Below are 19,320 nucleotides of genomic sequence, written 5' to 3' on the forward strand. Positions count from 1 at the left end.
ACATCTTTAAAACTCCTAAGATTATATTTTTCACTAAAAGATGAAAAAATACAAAAACAATACCTTTGTCATACCAATCTTTTATAAATATTGAGTTCCTACCCACTGTGACTGCCCTATTATTCCATAAAGTTGATCCATGATGAGAGAAGTTATGTTGAAAAATGATTTTCCAGAACTGAAGTATTTGTTTACGGAAGTATGATAATTTAACTGGAATTTTGATGCATAATAAAGGTTTCTAGACATTTAATCCTAAATGCGCCAATCATGGCTTCAGAGTCAAATGCATTAATACCACCTTTCTCGTATTTTTTAACTAATTGGGACCTTTTAATATGATGAATCTTATTTTTCCACAAAAACTTAAAATCAATTTGCTTATATTTTGTGGTGATATGTACGTAGAATGACATGGATAGAGAACCTTGGAAATGCCATCTGCTTTAGTCAACAGGTTTCGTCCAAAAATAGTCAAATCCCTTGTGCGCCGAAAAGTGTTGACAGCTGTGGCTACCCGATCTGTGCCCCCTGCTCAGTTTACAGTGCGCATGCACGGCACAAATCGGGCAGTGACAACAGCTCCGTGAAATGAGCAACAGTTGCTGGAAAGTCATGTGACTTTCCCGTCAAATTAAAGTCAGCTTCTAAAATATTAAATTTAAAAAGAAGTAATTAGTTTTCAAAGTGATTTTACCGAGAAGGTTAGGTAAGAAGTGGAATCTTACTTTTTTTATTAACGTTGATTGGCTTACTGATTTAACTGAAAACTCCATATTGTACTGTATTAATACACAGAATAAAACATGTTAGCAAATTAAAGTATCTATGCCCATGCTGTTTAATAAAACACTGTTAAAACACTGTAATAATACTTAATAATAATAGTTAATAATAATAATTATTATTATCATTATTATTATTATTATACAATGCAATAAAAGATGTGAATGTGACCATAAGAATAAGAAGTCACATCACACTTTAAGCACTTTGACATTGTTTAAAAAAATACACAACTAAACAAAAAGAATGGAAAAAAAACTGAGAAGAAACGGAATAGAAGAAACTAACATTTGGGTTGAGAAATATTTGGCATTATGAATTAAAAATGTAGTATATCCTGTTACTTATGATCTGAGCCAATAGTTTAAGGAATTTTAATAAAAAAAGAATGTTTAAATATTTGTCATTTAAAAAAAAGTTTAGGCATTTTACAATGTTTGTAACTGTTGTAAGCATGGTTAATTGATGTACATTTATTATAAATGTTACCAGTATTTTAAATATTTTGTTAAACATATACAGATATGTCTAACAACATGATTTATTGTTTAATTAAAGAAGCATTATGGAGAAAAATAGATTTTTTTAGCCACTGCCAGCATGTTTTATACTGGGCGAATAGTATAAATATGTAGATTTCAGAGGTTTGACTGTACTAAAACTAGTGTTGCTGGGTAATACAGTTTTGCGCTGGGACTTTATTAATGTATTCTGATTCAGGAGACATAACTCTTTGATAAAAGTAACATTATACGAAAAAATATATTTCTTTCAGCCACTGAAAGCATGGTAAAATTTACTTTAGCACATAAGTGTCACATTTCTTTACCAATGCGAACTGGGAATTGGAAGAACTAAGACGAACTTGGCTGAAGATAAGTTTCTAACTTTAACTCGGAGCATACTAAACGTGGTCAGCTCCGTTTCTAGAACAGGTAATTGAATCAGGCAACACTAAGATTTACTGGAGATAGAACTAACATCACAATAAACGTCCCGTCCTTTTATACAAATATCATTTTTGTGTTATAATTATTATAAGTATAAATACAGTTATTGTAGCTAACATTTTCACCATTCGACCAAAAAAATAAAATACAAACCGTATTCAGAATAATGATCCTTATTGATTTATTCCCAATACTTCTGTTTTGTCCAAAGCATCTACCAAACCATTTCATTTACCACTTAAATACAAATTCAGACGCATTAAACAGCTAAACAATGTCTTCTTTATTATATCTGAACTGTTGTGTTAATGCTCCAGCCTGATGCTTCATTTACACTACCTAGCACTGAGTCTTGTGAAGCAGTTTTGTGTTAAATCCACCCTCCTCACTCTGTAACACAAGCACCCGTCCACCTGACCCTCTATTTCTGTAAACATATATTACTGTGAAAAATCTGATTCAACATGCCATCATATTAATAAGGCACTCTGTGTATTGAACATTGGAGTAAAATAAATGATATTGGGCAGATACAGTCTGCTTCTGATAGATACAATAAACGAACCAATGATAAATATTTTCAACAGGGCAATTTTCAAATCGTATTGTAATTGTTAAGAAGAGCTAGCTGGTATTAAACCGTGTAGAAGCCACTGTGGTGCATCTGATTAAAATGCTGGAGATGATGTACTCTGAAAACAGTATTTACTGCAGCAGAGGAGTTGTGGTATATACAGAATAGATGAATGCAATCCGACTGTGTGAGTGTGTGATTCTGAAACAACAGATATAAAAGGGATACTTGAACTACTTGAAACACATTACTGACTACAATTTACAACACTAACACCTAAACAAAGATACACACTTCTATGAGGTGTTATCTGGTAATAATAATAGGCAGATCAGAAACAGCTAGAAGCTATACAGAGCTATACAAAGAGCTGATCAGTTAGCATAGCATGTAACTCCTTGAAAGTACACCTACAACTTGGAAAGTAATAGTTATCTACACTTTATGAATAAACAGCAGTGTAGGTACTTACAGGTATCTGAATGCACACAAGAATTAAATGTCCTCGGTAATCCCACAAAACTTTACTAAGCTGCACACCGTCCACTATCTCCACTGTTCCTCTACAGAAGTCCTCTCTATCTGTGGTATGCAAGCCCCCAACTGAGGCCCCTCAGTCTCAGCATCGCTCTGATTGGCTAAACAAGCGGAAGCATGAGGGTTGCAGGCACTGTGGGTGGGACTCAGTGGAGGAGCTATTTAGCTCCTGAAGTCTTTGGGCCAACTCTTGGCTCTTTGTAACAGTAATTGTAAAATATAAATAAATAGAAATAATCTCAGGTGTGTTTGTGCTTCTAATAATGATATAAAACATTATGTTCTAAAGAACAGATTCTTCTATTAAATCTCTACAGGCCCTATTTAGCATAATAAGAACAGAAACATTCACCAAGACTCACTGATTTGTACACTGTAGAGAAAAGAATATATGAATTATAAGAAACAGTGAAGGTGTGAGTAATGTTTTAAAAAAAACAACTAAATTTAAGTTTAAGACCTGTGTAAATAAACGTTAAATCTGTTAGCTAGTAAACGCTAACAATTAAATAAACTGAGGTAAAATTTGAGGATAATTTACTCTTACTGAGGCAAATTAGCTTAAAACAGATTTTAATTTGTAGAATTGTTAGAATGGTGGCAATTAGTTCCTCCAAACCGTTTAAAAACCTTTCTAGGTCACAGAAAACAGAAAATAAATGCTCTTTCTCCTCAGAAACTTTGGGTACATTCAGTAGCTAGCTTAGCCAACACTAGGAAGCTAGCTAATTCAGCTTTTTCCTAACTTACCAAAAATCAGCCTTTAATTATACTAATTAAATCTGAATTAGTTTAATCTCATAAATTTACCCATAAATTATTCGTGCTTTTCTCAGTTTATTAAACAGTATAAGAGAAAGAGAGCTAATTCACTGCTAACTCTGTTAGCTGCTAACAGGCTAATGTTGACAGGAATCTGACAGGAGAGAATCTACTGCTGAATCAAAGCCTCATAAAGAGCAGGGGCCTCATTTATAAAGAGTGCGTACGCATAAAAAGAGGGCAGAAATGTGCGTAAGCAACATCTCACGCAAGAATTGTGATTTATAAAGAAATACTTGGTGTGAAAACGAGCGTACATTTAAGCAAGGTTTAAGGCATGCGTATGCCTTCAAAAGTGTGCGGAGAGAGCGGGAATTAGTGGCATCATGTGGTAAAGTAGGGAATTGTTAGTAAATGCGCAAGCTTTTCTTCCTTCCGCATATTAGTTACCACATAAATCAAAATTAACAAAGGAAGATTAAGCATTACTTTACTTTATTTTTTACTTTATTACATATTTTTTTCTGCATGTACAGTTAAAATTATTTCTGTATCTTATTCTGTATTATATGTATATGTAGTGTTAATTTTCCACTAACTTGTATATTTCACTTTGTAGTTTATGTCAGTTTTATTTGTATTATCTGTTTTATCTCACAGTTGTAAAATCTATAGGTGCTATATATATATATATATATATATATATATAAGCCGGGGCTACATGAGGAATATGCGAGAGTGGCGTATCCCATACTGAGATACCGAATGAATGCTTGAAAGAGAATACAAATTACATTTAAGAAAAAAAATATGCAAGAACTAAAAAATAAATAAATACCGGCCGTAAAACACTGTTAAACTGCTTTGTTTGTACATTTAGCTAGGCTAACTACCAATAATAATGGTCAGTAAAACAGCAAACACTGTTGTTTGGACATTTAGTTAGGCTAGCTACCAATAATAAGTCAGTAAAACGGCAAATGCTACATTTATACATTTAGCTAGGCTAGCTACCAATAATAATGTTCAGTAAATCAGCAAACTGCATATTTGAACATTTAGCTAGCTAGCAAACAATAATAATAGTCATTAAAACAGCAAATGCTACATTTGTACATTTAGCTAGGCTAGCTAACAATAACAATAGACAGTAAAACAGGAAATGCTTTGTTTATACATTTGGTCAGTAAAATAGCAAATCCTGTATCGTGGCACGAGATCTCACGAGATTAAGACGTGACGATATTTCTCGTCAAGCTTAAACCTCTCACAGTTTAGTGTGGACTTTTTAAGATACAACACTGGCAACTGGCAACACAGTAGCAGCGAGTTTGGTGGTTGAGCAGTGAGCAGAAGAGGAAAATTCGGGGAATTTGCATAGAACAGAGGTCACGGGCGGACCGTGGTCCGGGTCCGAACCCAAACCTATTGAGAAGGGTTTAATTGTATACACGCTTTGCGGCGCAGTAAATCACAGACCAATCACGTGTGAGGTAATATCACCAACCACTCTCTTCAGTCAATCAGATCTGTGCAGACGTGGAAAAAATAAATAAATAAACACACCGCTCCTCACGCGGGATCGAACCCGTGTTGTCAGGGTCGCGGTCCCGCTGCTCCGGCTGTTGAATTGGGACATGGCCGTGAAAAAACGCCTTTATAAGGAGATAGTGAGCCTGGGCGAGAATGGGCGGAAAAACGAGAACAGACGAAAACTAAAGTCACGCCGAGTGCGACAGAGAGACAGGCGAGGAATTTTGTATAACTGGATCATTCTGAATTCTAATTAAATACTCCTGGCATAGAAGATGCTTCTGCTACTTTTAACAGAGTGACAGACGGTAACAGAGTGACCAACAAGACTGTACTGTGCTTAAAACATGTTCTGTCTCTGTTTGCACTTCAAGCATAGTCTTAATATGACTGGTTATGCATAGTTACATTACAAGAGATTTAGGAGAAAAAAAACACAAACCATAGTCTTAATATAACTGGATATGACAATCTCAGGCCTATAGGTTTCATGTCAAACATGTGTTGAGAAAACACAATGAGACTGGAGATCTGCAATATAAAAGCCGTTTATTAAAACACACATGGGTAAATATAGAGGTGAAGTAATACAAAGATAATAGTTTGTACTGGATAAAAACAATTAAGAAACTACATTATTTGGATATTCTTAGTAACTTTGGAGATTAAAAAAACCATAAGCAACATTTAATATTCAATAAGGAAAAGATGAGAGAGTATAAAACTTGAGTAATACAACACAACCAAATATCTCTCTATATCCCTCTATAGTAACAGATTTTTAATTGGACTGAACCATAGACAAACAAGAACACCAGCAGAGGGAGTGAATGAGCCTGTAACCTTACTGTGCAACAGTAACTAACCTAAAAACTGAGCTCTGTCTCACAAAGAATGTCCTGGAATATTCAAACTTACAAGACATACAAACATAACATGGAATTCTATACACATCATCCCTGGATAAGAATAGTTTTGCTGAACCTGTAAAATCCATTGTTAAATACAGTTCATATTTGTTTCTGGTGGAATTTATGATTTGCGCTTTTAATTGCCATGGGACAAATTTGGGACATTTTTCTCTCCTGTGTGAATGCGCTGGTGTTTTTTGAGATCACTCTGTGTAGTAAAACTCTTCCCACAGTCTGAGCAGTGATATGGTTTTACTCCAGTGTGAATGCGCTGGTGACTTTTGAGATTACTCTGTTGATTAAAACTCTTCCCACAGTCTGAGCAGTGATACGGTTTCTCTCCTGTGTGAATGCGCTGGTGTTTTTTGAGATCACTCTGTGTAGTAAAACTCTTCCCACAGTCTGAGCAGTAATACGGTTTCTCTCCTGTGTGAATGCGCTGGTGTATTTTGAGAGCACTCTGTTCAGTAAAACTCTTCCCACAGTCCGAACAGTGATGCGGTTTCTCTCCTGTGTGAATGCGCTGATGCCGTTTGACAGTCTCCAGTTGATTAAAGCTCTTCCCACAGTCTGAGCAGTAATAAGGTTTCTCTCCTGTGTGAATGCGCTGATGTTTTTTGAGATGACTGTGATGATTAAAACTCTTCCCACAGTCTGAGCAGTGATATGGTTTCTCTCCTGTGTGAATGCGCTGGTGTTTTTTGAGATGACTGTGATGATTAAAACTCTTCCCACAGTCTGAGCAGTAATACGGTTTGTCTCCTGTGTGAATGCGCTGGTGTATTTTGAGAGCACTCTGTTCAGTAAAACTCTTCCCACAGTCCGAGCAGTGATGCGGTTTCTCTCCTGTGTGAATGCGCTGATGCCGTTTGACAGTCTCCAGTCGATTAAAGCTCTTCCCACAGTCTGAGCAGTAATAAGGTTTCTCTCCTGTGTGAATGCGCTGATGTATTTTAAGTTTACTCTGTGTAATAAAACTCTTCCTACAGTCTGAACAGTGATATGGTTTCTCTCCTGTGTGAATGCGCTGGTGACTTTTGAGATGACTCTGTCGATTAAAACTCCTCCCACAGTCTGAGCAGTGAAATGGTTTCACTCCTGTGTGAATGCGCTGGTGTCGTTGGAGATGACTCTGTTGATTAAAACTCTTTCCACAGTCTGAGCAGTGATGTGGTTTCTCTCCTGTGTGAATGTGCTGGTGACTTTTGAGATTACTCTGTTTAGTAAAACTCTTGACAGAGTGCTGATGTTTCTCCATGTCGGGACTTGGCTTCATTTGTCTTTTAAATGTAGCAAACAATTTCTGCGTGTTCTGGAGATTCTTCAGGATGGCTTGTGCTTCACCTCTTTCAGCAGTTTAACTTTGCTCTTAGTTAAATATCCTGGTTGTTGGTGATGAATTTCAGGAAAATATTTTAATTTCTGGAAAACACAAAGAAAAATGCCATTGAATATTAAAATAAAAGCAGGTCAATTAACTAAAGAGATTCTAAGTCATTCTAAGTGAGTGATGTTACCCTTTAATCTGAAGCTTTGAGGCGTGTGCCGAAAAAACGACACACATTGGTTCAAATCACATTGCCGATGCTTGATTTGTTCTTCATCACGACAGATGATGTCCAAAGCTTTTTCCTTTAAACCAATTTATAAAAGTTTCCACACATTAACCAAATACATTAATCCAAATCAATGCTTCACAAACCTGATTTTTTTTTTTTTAACAACTCCTTATAACAGTTCATTATTTTCCACCACACTGGCTTCAGGCTAACAGTGATATGCGCTCCTGAGTTCAAGATGTGATTTTTGGAAATGTTGATCCGATGCAGTTGTCTTGTTGGTGCAGGGAATTGTAGTTCAAAATAAAATCACAGCAAAATAATGACCTTTTACTGTTACAACACATCAACCAACCTCCAACAGGAGTGTAAAACATAAGAGTCTCTTTTGTTTACTAAAGGTTAACACAATTATAACAATTTGTAAGAATTCATATTATTTTATGTAGTTCTTTTTCAATTATTTTTGTAGTCTTTTTAACCTCTTACACAAATGTTTAATTGTGTATTTTTGTCAAGTTGCTCAAAGTGTGATTCTTCTTCTTATTATTATTATTATCAAATTCATGTTTTTGTTATTATTATTATTATCATCATTATTAAAGTATCAGCAAAAGAGCAGCTGGAGACTGTATTCCACAGTAATGGTTTAACTGGGATTTCTTAAAAACAGCGGGGCTAAAGATGTTGTAATTTGCTAATATTTGTGTTTGTTATTACAGTGAAATAGCAAGTTTTCTGTTAAATCAGTAAGCTAATAAATGTTACTTGTGAAATTCCTCTTCTTGCCTGAACTTTTCCTCACTATAATCACTAAATCTTTCATTCTTACATTTAATATTTTACAAGTGGACTTTTATTTTGACGGGAGAGTCACATGACTTACCCGCAACTGTTGTGGTGGAACCGGATTAAGTAAAGGAAAATTAACTAAACTAAACTAAACTAAATTAGTGTAACTAAGAAATGTGTAGAGACTGATCACACAAACTTAAAAAGGAATTTCCACAGAACTGATTTATCTCAGGTGTGTATTAGTGATGTGGGGGAGGGAGGGCAGGAGTGTGAGGTTCCGTTATCCTGTGTATGATCTGTAAAGCCCCCCCATCCCCAGCTCCGCGACCCCCTACTGCAGACTGCTGAGCAGAGCTAGGAGAAGATCCAGTGCTGGTGGTGTAAATGCTGCACATGCTGAAGGTGCTGAAGGTGGTGTTTATGTGGGTGTAGGAGTGAATGTAGAACAGCGTGTTGAAGAGAGAGAGACAGAGAGAGAGAGAGAGAGAGAGAGAGAGAGAGAGAGAGAGAGAGAGAGAGAGAGAGAGAGAAACTTCTCCGTACCTTCTGTAGTTCAGCTGATCCCTCTCTTCCTCCTCTCCAGCTACAGACCCCGGAAGCTCAGCGTCATCCGGGTTATGTAGAGCCCCGCCCCCTCCCCCGCTATATCACATTATACCCCATCACCGCTAGAGGGAGCCCGCGAGGGAGTCCTCAATGCATGGAGCTGAATGGAGCTAAACAGCTAAAACTCTCATTTAAAACACTGTATAACTACTTCTCTGGAGTTTTCCTTTAATTTTACAAAGTAGAACAAAGTATTTCACTAAAATAGGACAGAAAACGTACCTCTATATTTCCATTTTCTACAACTAATGTTTTGTATTCAGTAGATTTACTAGCATTACTGCTACTGATGCTGGAGTTACACCCAGAGCTCATTTAAATGGATTAAAACTGCAGTTTATAAGCTTTAATAATTATCTCTGCGGTGATGCAACTTGTCTCATTTCTTTTATTGTTGAGATTGTGTAAATATGAATGAGGGTTTGTTTAAATGTTTTCTTCTTGTTGGTACTTACATAGATGAAAATAGTAATCTACTAAAATAAATAGGAAAACATATTTAACTGGAACTTACTTGGGTTGTGGGGGCTGCTGCTAAATGGTTGTTAGAATTGGGTTAACTGAACTTACATTAAACTCTAAAATTAAAGCAGCAATTGCAGTTCTGGACAGTATGCAGATCTCATTAGTCTTGATAATGAAAAGGTAGGACATTTTTCATGTTCTTTCTGTTTACAACTCACTCTGAGGAATTCTGAGCACTTCAGAGCACTGACTGGTGTGTCACTGGACCGTGTAGGGTACTACAATCAAAAGTGTTGCAGTACTGAATACTACATACTGGGCAGTGTGTAGTATGCAGTACATACTAGTGCAGTATGCAGTATAGTAGTATGCCATTTCGAATACAGCCTAGGACTGAGATAAAGTGAGCTATGGCTAGCTGCTCACTTTCTCTTATTATGGCTAGACACTGAAAGCAGGTTTTACCTCTTTGAAAACTTGAATGATCTTAATTTGTTCATCCGAGTATCAATTAAAGACATTTAAGGTATTTTTTCTGAAAGAGAACCGCGTTTAGGTGTTGGCTAGCGTTCATGTTTGGTAATTATAACTAGAAAGCTAGCTAGCAGCCACAAAGTGAGCCTCTGAGATTATCAACGAATAAACGTATAATAATAAAAAAACGTATCACCATAAATACATGATATACAAATAAACATATTCCATATTATCATACATCACATAAAACATTACTTATTCCCATACAATACGAAAAGTGACTTTATAATATCGTAATTTATCACCACCATATCCACCACATCTTACCTCAGAAAGAGCTGAATAACTTTCCAGTTGCACAAGCTTCACTTTATTCTGTTCAATGAATCAGTAGGAGTCGAATCACAAGAATAACTAAACCTAACTGTTTTTAAAACTTCACATTTTACAATTTTATATCATAATAAATGTATGGTCAACATTTTCTAAATAAGACTAACCGAGTCTCCTAAATCTGAGTGACTTATAACTTTTGTACATTGTACATTGAGGTTGTTCTGAAGTGATGAATCAACCGAAGCTTCCTGAAGTTGACAGCAGATTGATTCATTTCCAGCAATAACTTTTTTTTTAATATACAAAAAAAAGAACAGAATAAAACAATACTTATAATGCACACAAATGTGTTTTTATGTTAATGATTTAATTATATAAGTATTTCATTGTTGTACATAGATATGAACATCTGTGTGTGTAGTATGATGTGAGGTAGTGCAATTGGCTTAATAAATAAACACTTTTCCAAGGCAAAAACACAAGTGAACAACAGAATAAAAAAAAATAATAGAAAAAAAAAAGTTCCGAAAGCAGAATAGTTTGTTGTTAAGGGTGAACTGAAATGGACTTAGGGTGTAGTGAATCATGATAACAAATACAAACATTTGTTGAATAGCCCACCTCTGTTCTCCCCAGCATTCTGAAATACAGCGCTGTTAGCTAATGCTCCCAATAGACCACAGTGCTAGTGATAGGGGCATAGCTTAACCCATACAAAAAAATCACTATTTTTACACCATTAACAACAAACTCAAAGTAGCTCCACACTTCACTGGTAGAATTCCAAGGATGATGACATTTAAAGCAAGGCAGTGAGAACTTTAAAAGTACACAGATAGTTTATTAAAAACACTGTTTATACACACAGTGCCTACAGATAGTTTATTAAAAACACTGTTTATACACACAGTTCCTACAGATAGTTTATTAAAAACACTGTTTATACACACAGTACCTTCAGATAGTTTATTAAAACACTGTTTATACACACAGTTCCTACAGATAGTTTATTAAAAACACTGTTTATACACACAGTGCCTACAGATAGTTTATTAAAACACTCTTATACATAGGGCTGTGACGATAATTTTATTACCGCAATACCGCGGTTATGGGACGTCACCGCGGTGATGAGCTCATTACCGTCATTACCGCATTTTTTTATGGCTGTGAAATCTGATTGACTGCGTTTTGAGCGGTAGTAAAATGCTCCATATAAGCACAACTGTGGTGAATTCAGTATTAATATGTCAAGTGTAAGTCCTACACTATAGGGCTGTGCAATATATCAAATATATTTTGATCGCGATAGATATTGGTGTCAAACGATCTCAAAATTCATAATATCGAATATAAATTTTTTTGTCATTTATCTGTGCTGCCGCTGCACTGGCGCGGCAGCGAATGGGTTAAGCAAAACGCGGTGCGTGGTACTCATTGAGGTCAGCTCTGGAGTCTCCTGCTCACTTCGTCTCCATTGAGGCTGCTGAAGAGAGTGAAGATTAGCAGCACTAATATTGGCTCGGAAATGGAAGCTACAGGGCAGGCTCAGTAAGTTGAGAAAAAAGGAAGAAAAAGACTCAGAAGAGAATCATCTGCAAGATTTGCCGGAAAGTGGTGTCTGCACCTCTCGCCAACACATCAAACTAATTCACCCACCTCAAGGTAAACCATAGAGCCATGTAAGGTGTTCCGTGGTCACATTTTGAGAAAGTAAAATATATTAATTCATTGTCTGGCTGTTGGCTGTTCTGCGTGAGCTCCGCGGAGAACGCGCGGCATTGCGCCTCAGTCTTGGTAAAAATAGTAAGGTTGGTTGAAGTGCAGTTCAAACAGCAAAGCAATGATATAAAACTATAACCACCATCTTTACTGAAATGTTGTTATCTGACCAAGTCTGAGGTAAAATGCGCTGCGCCTTGTCTCTTTCACAGCACGCGGAACTGAGTTCAGAACCGCTACAAATATAACCATATAAAACTCAGTTCAGATAAATAAACTTCAGATGAGTAAGGACACGTAAAGTGAAACAAACATTGTCAAACATAAAGGACAGGTTTCTATTATTTTAAAATGGAACTAATGTCTTTTTTTTGGTCGGTTGTCTCTTGCGAGCCGATTTCTTAACGTCACGACATTTTAATCAACATATTATATGACGCGGGTCCCGTCAGGATATCTTGCGGCACAGACAGAACTGAATTGTTATTGGCGGGAACAGGAGTTTAATCAATCCAGATGATGTGGGAGCACATTAATAAATAGTTAAGAAAATTGTAATAATCACGCAGTGATTCTCATGCACGCAACAAAAAAACCCTAAGCACAAAAAAGGAGCGGAGAATGGACCGACACGCGCACACACACACCGATTTTTTTTGTAATGTGGTAAGAAACGTGACCGCACTATTCAGCGCGGTTTTAATAAATATATATTTTTTTAATTTTAAGCACTAAATGTAATTTAGGACCGCGGGGCAGGTGCGGCAAAACTGTGTATGTGGCGGGCTGATGCGGGATTAAAAGAAGGATTTTTTTTGCGGAACGGTAACGGGACAAAAAAGAAATTATGTCTGAATTAATTTCCTCCAATCGAATATAATTTAACATGGTTTAAGAATATAAAATAATTTATAAACAAACGAAATATTTAATATTGAGCTAATAGCCCAAGTGCAAAAATACAAAATCTGTAATACTCTGCACTGCACAATTCAAACGAAATAGCCGTAACGCAGCTGCGCTCCTGCCCTGCGATGCAGCCGAAGCCTGGTGTGAGGCAGCAGAAATTCTGGGGTGAAAACTACATAACTACACAACATAAGGAGACATAATGCACTCCAAATATTCAGGAGGGAAGTGAAATAAATGATACTGTACAGATATAATCTGTATCTAGTAGATATTTAATGAGAAATAAGAAGAGTGTGAATAAAAAAAAAACAGACGCCTATCACAGACTTCTTGAGCCTTGAGCCCGAACGGCCCGAGGAAAGGGGTGAGAAATAAATTTTTTTCGGGGCCGGGGGTCAGTGGAAAATTTTGCTGTGGATTAATTCGTCTTTTTTTTTTAAACGAATATTAGAATATTCGCTACCAATTACTGCCGAATATCCTGAGCTCAAAACCGCTATTCGGGCCAGCCCTAAAATAGATCTATGGATGGAGAAGGGGGAGGCGGACAAGCTCCTCCTTCAAAAAGTCTGCTCGGAAAAAGACAGGTTAGCTGTACAATGACGAATTATACAGGCAGCATATGTTCACTTGTTATGCTGTATTTATGGTTTATGTAGAGGTTGTAGGCTGTATGGTTTGAAGAATAAAGATTTGTTACCAATAAATTTGTGGTGTTTTTTTTTTTGGGGGGGGGGGGTTTGGGGGTCTCGCGGTTAACCGCAATATCGCGGTGATGCGTTAGTTTTTTACCGCGGTTATAAAAAATCAATACCGCCCCAGCCCTACTTATACACACAGTACCTTCAGATAGTTTATTAAAAACACTGTTTATACACACAGTTCCTACAGATAGTTTATTAAAAACACTTTTTATACACACAGTTCCTACAGATTAGTTTATTAAAAACACTGTTTATACACACAGTTCCTACTGATAGTTTATTAAAAACACTTTTTATACACACAGTTCCTACAGATTAGTTTATTAAAAACACTGTTTATACACACAGTTCCTACAGATTAGTTTATTAAAAACACTGTTTATACACACAGTTCCTACAGATAGTTGATTAAAAACACTTTTTATACACACAGTTCCTACAGATTAGTTTATTAAAACACTCTTATACACACAGTGCCTACAGATAGTTTATTAAAAACACTGTTTATACACACAGTACCTTCAGATAGTTTATTAAAAACACTGTTTATACACACAGTTCCTACAGATAGTTTATTAAAAACACTGTTTATACACACAGTTCCTACAGATAGTTTATTAAAAACACTTTTTATACACACAGTTCCTACAGATTAGTTTATTAAAACACTCTTATACACACAGTGCCTACAGATAGTTTATTAAAAACACTGTTTATACACACAGTTCCTACAGATAGTTTATTAAAAACACTGTTTATACACACAGTTCCTACAGATAGTTTATTAAAAACACTGTTTATACACACAGTTCCTACTGATAGTTTATTAAAAACACTGTTTATACACACAGTGCCTACAGATTAGTTTATTAAAGCACTCTTATACACACAGTTCCTTGTCGTAGTTAAGCCAGGAAAGGTCTGATGACAAGCACGAATGAATAGGTAGGAAAGGGGAATAGACTGGAAAATTAATGTCGGGGAAATGCATAACTTTCCAGTTGTTGCTGAAAATATCTCTATAATATTTATGCATTTTTAAGCATTTCTTGTCAGTTGACTTATTGTGGCTTGACTAGCTGAAGGTATTGTGTATATAAACTATCTGTGTATATAAACTATCGCACTGTATTTCGGAATGTTGGGGGAGATTGGAGGTGGGCTATTCAACAAAAGTTTATACTCGTTATTGACTACAAATCAAGTCCATGTATATAACTTCTCCCCTAAACTAAAAAGGAGAAAACAGGGGACGAAAAAACAGATTTTGGGTCAGATTAGAACTGGATTTGTATGTGAAAAGACATTTTTAAGGCCTTATGCCTCTGTAAAGGCTGGGCTGCCAATAGAACAAATAACGCCTCCCTCATAGGAAATGTTTACGATGATTGGAAGGTGCTTAATTAGCTGATCAGTACATCGTGTGGAACGATGAGCTTCTCCATATCTTCTGTCAAAAGGAGAGAGGTGTTGCTTCCCACAGAGACTCCAGCCACCGCAATCCCACTTCTGTTTTTTTTCTCAGGTTTCTGCAAGTAAAAATATTTTTTCCAGTTTTCACCATTAGACAGTTGAATACCGAAAAATTACAGTATTTCTCATTTGTCAATATTTCCTGGGACAGCACGGAAGAAATGACACTTTAATGTAATCTAAAGTAATCAGTGTACATCTTGTATAACAATGTGAGTTTGCTTTGCCCTTGAAACAACTCAACACACAACCATAACAACATTAACACCACCTCCTTTAAACAGCTGCAGTAATAATTTACCTCACAATATTCAGATGTGTAATTTCTGTAAGCTGCAAGAGGGCAAGTTCTGCCAGCGCTGCCTCTCTCCACAGCGCCACCTCGTGGTGCTTTCCCTCTTCTTCTAAGATCAGTTCACCAACAGGAACAGGCCCATCTCTAGTGGCTTGCATCCGGGTTGAAATTAGCTATGAAAAACATAGTGTTAAATAATGCTGGAAAAATACACTATACACATACAGGGACTAATTTTGTGGTACCACTTTACAATAAGACTACCTTTATAAAGGGTTTATAAATGGTTTACAATTAGTTTATTAATAGTTACTAATTAGGTTGTAAATGCCTTAAAAATAATTAATAATCAGTTATAACACATATGTAGAAAGGGCAACAAAAAGACCTATTGTTTGCCAAATAGTGAACCCACAGCCATCTATATTGTTGCCCTTTCTATATATGCCTGATTAAGGCATTTACAACCTAATTAGTAACCATTAATAAACTAATTGTAAACCATTTATAACCCTTTATAAAGGTAGTCTTATATTAATGTGGTACCAATTTTGTTTTGTGGAAGAATGTATTTAATTTACCCTTAACCATTTTATACACAGTCAAGTCAGAATATTATGACCAGCTCCATACACCATACACCTATGACCATACACTCAATGAGCATCTTTTTAGCTCCGCTGATCATATAGGACACTCTGTAGTTCTGTATCTGTTTCTCTGTATACTTTATTATTATTCTTACTCTTTCACTCTTCGTCAATACTCAGAACCCCACAGTATAGACCCCCACAGAGCAGCTATTATTATTTGCGTGGTGGGTGGTTATTTTCAGCACTGCAGGGATTAGCATGGTGGTGGTGTATGAGGTGTTAGTGTGTGTTGTGCTGATATGAGTGGATGCTATAATAGCTAATCTGTATTGTATTAAAGTACAGAAGTCCTGGGTGAAAGGAGGATAATAATGAAGGCAGAGAAACAGATACAGGATTTCAGTCTGTAATTATAGAACTACAAAGATCTAAAGTAGATCTATAAAAATAGTAAGCGTAGAAATAAGGAGGTGGTCATAATGTTGTAAATTGACTGTGTGTATTATTTGGGCTACTTTTTTGCAGGTAACAAGTCATGCATTGGACACTAAAATTGTAGAGTGAAAAACGATATTGTGATTCTCCAACATCTGTGTTACTGGAGAGGATAAATACTTCTAAACAAGTAAATATCAGGAATAATGGATTTATTGGTGTCAGTTTCACAGAATTTAACAACTAATATTCTTCACAGCAGGTTTACCCTATTCACTTGATAATAGCAGCATCATGTGGAGTAATGAAGCAGTAACTTTAGTAATATGGTGTCAAAACTAGGACAAAAGTTTTGAGAAACGAAAGTATAATCCATAACCACAGAATTTAAATTTAAAAACAAAAGGACTACTATTGATATAAAAAATAAATCATGTCTGTAACCCGAATATTTAATATTAAACGGAGAGTTTAATATTCCGTTTTGTGTTTTAGATTATAAGAAATGTGTTTGTGCTTTCAGTATTTTTTTGCTCAGTTTTGTTTTCTTAGCTACGCTTCTGGACTGGTTGAGACCCTGTTTTAACAGGTAGGTGGGGACTAGTCAGTTATTGGCATCTGGAAATAAGCCCCGCCCACTAAGGTCAATCCACTTGCTCACAGCAGCACAACCCGCGTTTTATGATTTGTGGGAAATGGCGAACCATCAAAGTGCGGGGCTCACGGACCGGTTCAGAACTAAAGCTTTACCACTGCAGGGCAAGGAGGTTTTAAACGCCATGCCGCTGCTGTGTTTCTGGCTTTTTCTGACCCGTTAGCTTAATGCTCGCAGCGACCAGGTCTTACAGTGGCACTAAGGACTCAGTAGCAGAGCCCGCTAGCCTTCGGGCAGATCCCGCTACTCCCTCCCGCTGAGCGGCTCTGTGTCCCCGGGTACGGAGAGATTAAACGTGCAGAACCGGTTCAGTTAGTAAGCGCTCTGTGTGGATAAAACACCTCAACAGCACTCAGAAGCAGCGAGAGCCAGTAAAGAAGAGTGTGCGCAGTAGCAGCAGCAAGAGCCAAATAAGTAAAGAAGAGCTTGCGCAGTAGCAGCGCAGAGAAAGCCACAGATAGTAAAGCAGCGAGAGTGCACAGTAGCAGCACAGAGAAAGCCACAGATAGTAAAGCAGCGAGAGTGCACACTAGCAGTGCAGAAAAAGCCACAGATAGTAAAGCAGCGAGAGTGCACACTAGCAGTGCAGAAAAAGCCACAGATAGTAAAGCAGAGAGAGTGCACACTAGCAATGCAAAGAAAGCCACAGATAGTAAAGCAGAGAGAGTGCACAGTAGCAGCACAGAGAAAGCCACAGATAGTAAAGCAGCGAGAGTGCACATTAGCAATGCAAAGAAAGCCACAGATAGTAAAGCAGAGAGAGTGCACACTAGCAGTGCAGAAAAAGCCACAGATAGTAAAGCAGCGAGAGTGCACACTAGCAGTGCAGAGAAAGCCACAGATAGTAAAGCAGAGAGAGTGCACAGTAACAACGCAGAGAAAGCCACAGATAGTAAAGCAGAGAGAGTGCACACTAGCAGTGCAAAGAAAGCCACTTATAGCTAAGCAGTGAGAGTGCACAGTAGCAATGCAGAGAAAGCCACAGATAGTAAAGCAGCCAGTGCACAGTAACAACTCTCTAGAAAAATAGGTGCATGGAGTTCTTTATAATATTCCTCCTGATTTAAATGTCTTTCTGCTTCCTCTATATAGGCGTCCCTATCCATAATTACTGTGGCGCTGCCTTTATCAGCGGGTTTGATGATAATGGATTATCACAGCGTAATTGTAGTAGGGACTGCTGCTCCGCTAGTTTGAGGTTAGGGGGTTCATTATTGTTCCAGGGTGAGTTTTTTAACTGCATATTTGTCCGCTCTTCTGATTTTTCTAATTGTGTTAGGAACCTAAGAGAGATTTTTGGGTGAAAGGAGGAGGATTATTAAGACCTGTCAGTATTTCCTGTTCCTCCAGTTTGAGGCTTTTGGAAAAATTAATCATTGGATTCAGATAACTGCCCCTGGAAATGTGTCCGCTGCTGCCTTTATAGCTCTGCATCTCCATCTGGAGTTGGACCCCACGGGGATGACTGGCCTAGCCTAAGACTGCAGTGCCACATTTTCCTGGTGGTGGTCTGCACGTATTAGATTAAATAAGTGTTTCATCAGTGTGCTAAAATTCTTGTATTCTGTGCTTTTTTCATGTGGTTTATTTTAGTGTGTTTACTTTTTCTTAATTAATTGTATTTTTGCTTTTCTTCCCTACAGGTGCAGTAAGAGTTGGTGTATTTCCCCTCCCATGATGGGGATGAGGTTCATGCCTGTTTGGACCCCCATGTTGAATGGCCAAATTGGTTGGCTAAGAGGTTTGTCCCCCCTTTGTTGCAAAGTTTTGGTTCTAAACTGAATCTTCTTCAGGCACAGACTTGCCAAAAAATGAGAGTGGGTTATTTTGAGGGCTTTTAATTTGACTTGTGGTCAAAATTGACCAAAAGAAATGTAAAAAATAAGAATATTTTAGTATAGTGCAAGTACTTTTATGCTGTTTGGATCGGACAATGTCCAATATAGAAGCAAAAACAAAATAAAGGTTTTTCAAAAAATTTTGATTTAGATGTGAAATAAATATAATAAAAGTAATGAAATAAAATAAAAGGTTTTGTAACGGCTTTCTAATAAGAAGCAGAGGTGTCTTTGAGTCTTTTATCCGAGCAGAAGCTGTGAAATGGGCAGATGGGAGTTTTACTTACACTAAAGTTTTCTGAGGGCAGAAAGAAAAGTGATTGATTCAGAGAAACAACCAATCAAATTAAATTAGAGGCGCTAGAACTTAGAACATGCCCTATTTGCTGTGTCCTGCGTGAT

At 36.9% G+C, this 19,320-nt stretch overlaps 6 protein-coding genes across 13 annotated transcripts in view; 2 read left to right on the forward strand and 4 right to left on the reverse strand.

Moving 5' to 3' along the window:
* LOC111188756 (zinc finger protein 665-like) overlaps positions 1 to 19,320 on the reverse strand; it is a 427,711-nt gene that overhangs the window by 372,075 nt on the left and 36,316 nt on the right. Inside the window, exon 1 of one of the 2 annotated variants that reach the window (XM_049477570.1) lies at positions 2,783 to 2,894. The exons of the other annotated variant lie outside the window; for it this stretch is intronic. The gene's annotated coding sequence lies outside the window, so the exon portion shown is untranslated. Of the gene's footprint in view, positions 1 to 2,782; positions 2,895 to 19,320 lie in introns of those variants that run through there. 2 annotated transcript variants of the gene reach the window in all.
* LOC111190406 (zinc finger protein 484-like) overlaps positions 1 to 19,320 on the forward strand; it is a 263,398-nt gene that overhangs the window by 221,852 nt on the left and 22,226 nt on the right. The gene's annotated exons all lie outside the window — the stretch shown is intronic.
* Positions 1 to 19,320, forward strand: part of LOC125801409 (zinc finger protein 239-like) — a 285,147-nt gene that overhangs the window by 145,332 nt on the left and 120,495 nt on the right. The gene's annotated exons all lie outside the window — the stretch shown is intronic.
* Positions 1 to 19,320, reverse strand: part of LOC125801366 (zinc finger protein 501-like) — an 84,430-nt gene that overhangs the window by 28,866 nt on the left and 36,244 nt on the right. The gene's annotated exons all lie outside the window — the stretch shown is intronic.
* LOC125801273 (zinc finger protein 239-like) overlaps positions 1 to 19,320 on the reverse strand; it is a 256,548-nt gene that overhangs the window by 9,277 nt on the left and 227,951 nt on the right. The window contains exon 1 of one of the 3 annotated variants that reach the window (XM_049477725.1): positions 8,951 to 8,988. The exons of the other annotated variants lie outside the window; for them this stretch is intronic. The gene's annotated coding sequence lies outside the window, so the exon portion shown is untranslated. Of the gene's footprint in view, positions 1 to 8,950; positions 8,989 to 19,320 lie in introns of those variants that run through there. 3 annotated transcript variants of the gene reach the window in all.
* Positions 5,675 to 9,011, reverse strand: LOC125801270 (zinc finger protein 271-like). Of its 2 annotated transcripts, none has more exons than XM_049477720.1 (2): positions 8,951 to 9,011; positions 5,675 to 7,475 (listed from the first exon to the last, which is right to left on the reverse strand). In XM_049477720.1, exon 2 carries the CDS (start codon positions 7,327 to 7,329, stop codon positions 6,190 to 6,192), a length of 1,140 nt encoding a protein of 379 aa, XP_049333677.1. In that variant the 5' UTR covers positions 7,330 to 7,475; positions 8,951 to 9,011; the 3' UTR covers positions 5,675 to 6,189. The 2 variants fall into 2 exon arrangements, with proteins under 2 accessions (XP_049333677.1, XP_049333676.1); XM_049477719.1 differs by lacking the exon at positions 8,951 to 9,011 and adding an exon at positions 7,571 to 7,708.

The sequence above is a fragment of the Astyanax mexicanus genome, chromosome 4 (genome assembly GCF_023375975.1).
Source record: "Astyanax mexicanus isolate ESR-SI-001 chromosome 4, AstMex3_surface, whole genome shotgun sequence".
Lineage (NCBI taxonomy): Eukaryota > Metazoa > Chordata > Actinopteri > Characiformes > Acestrorhamphidae > Astyanax > Astyanax mexicanus.

Bases quoted from the DNA above. Each gene is read 5' to 3' on its own strand.
- LOC125801270 (XM_049477720.1), bottom strand. From the start codon at position 7,329: ATGAAGCCAAGTCCCGACATGGAGAAACATCAGCACTCTGTCAAGAGT.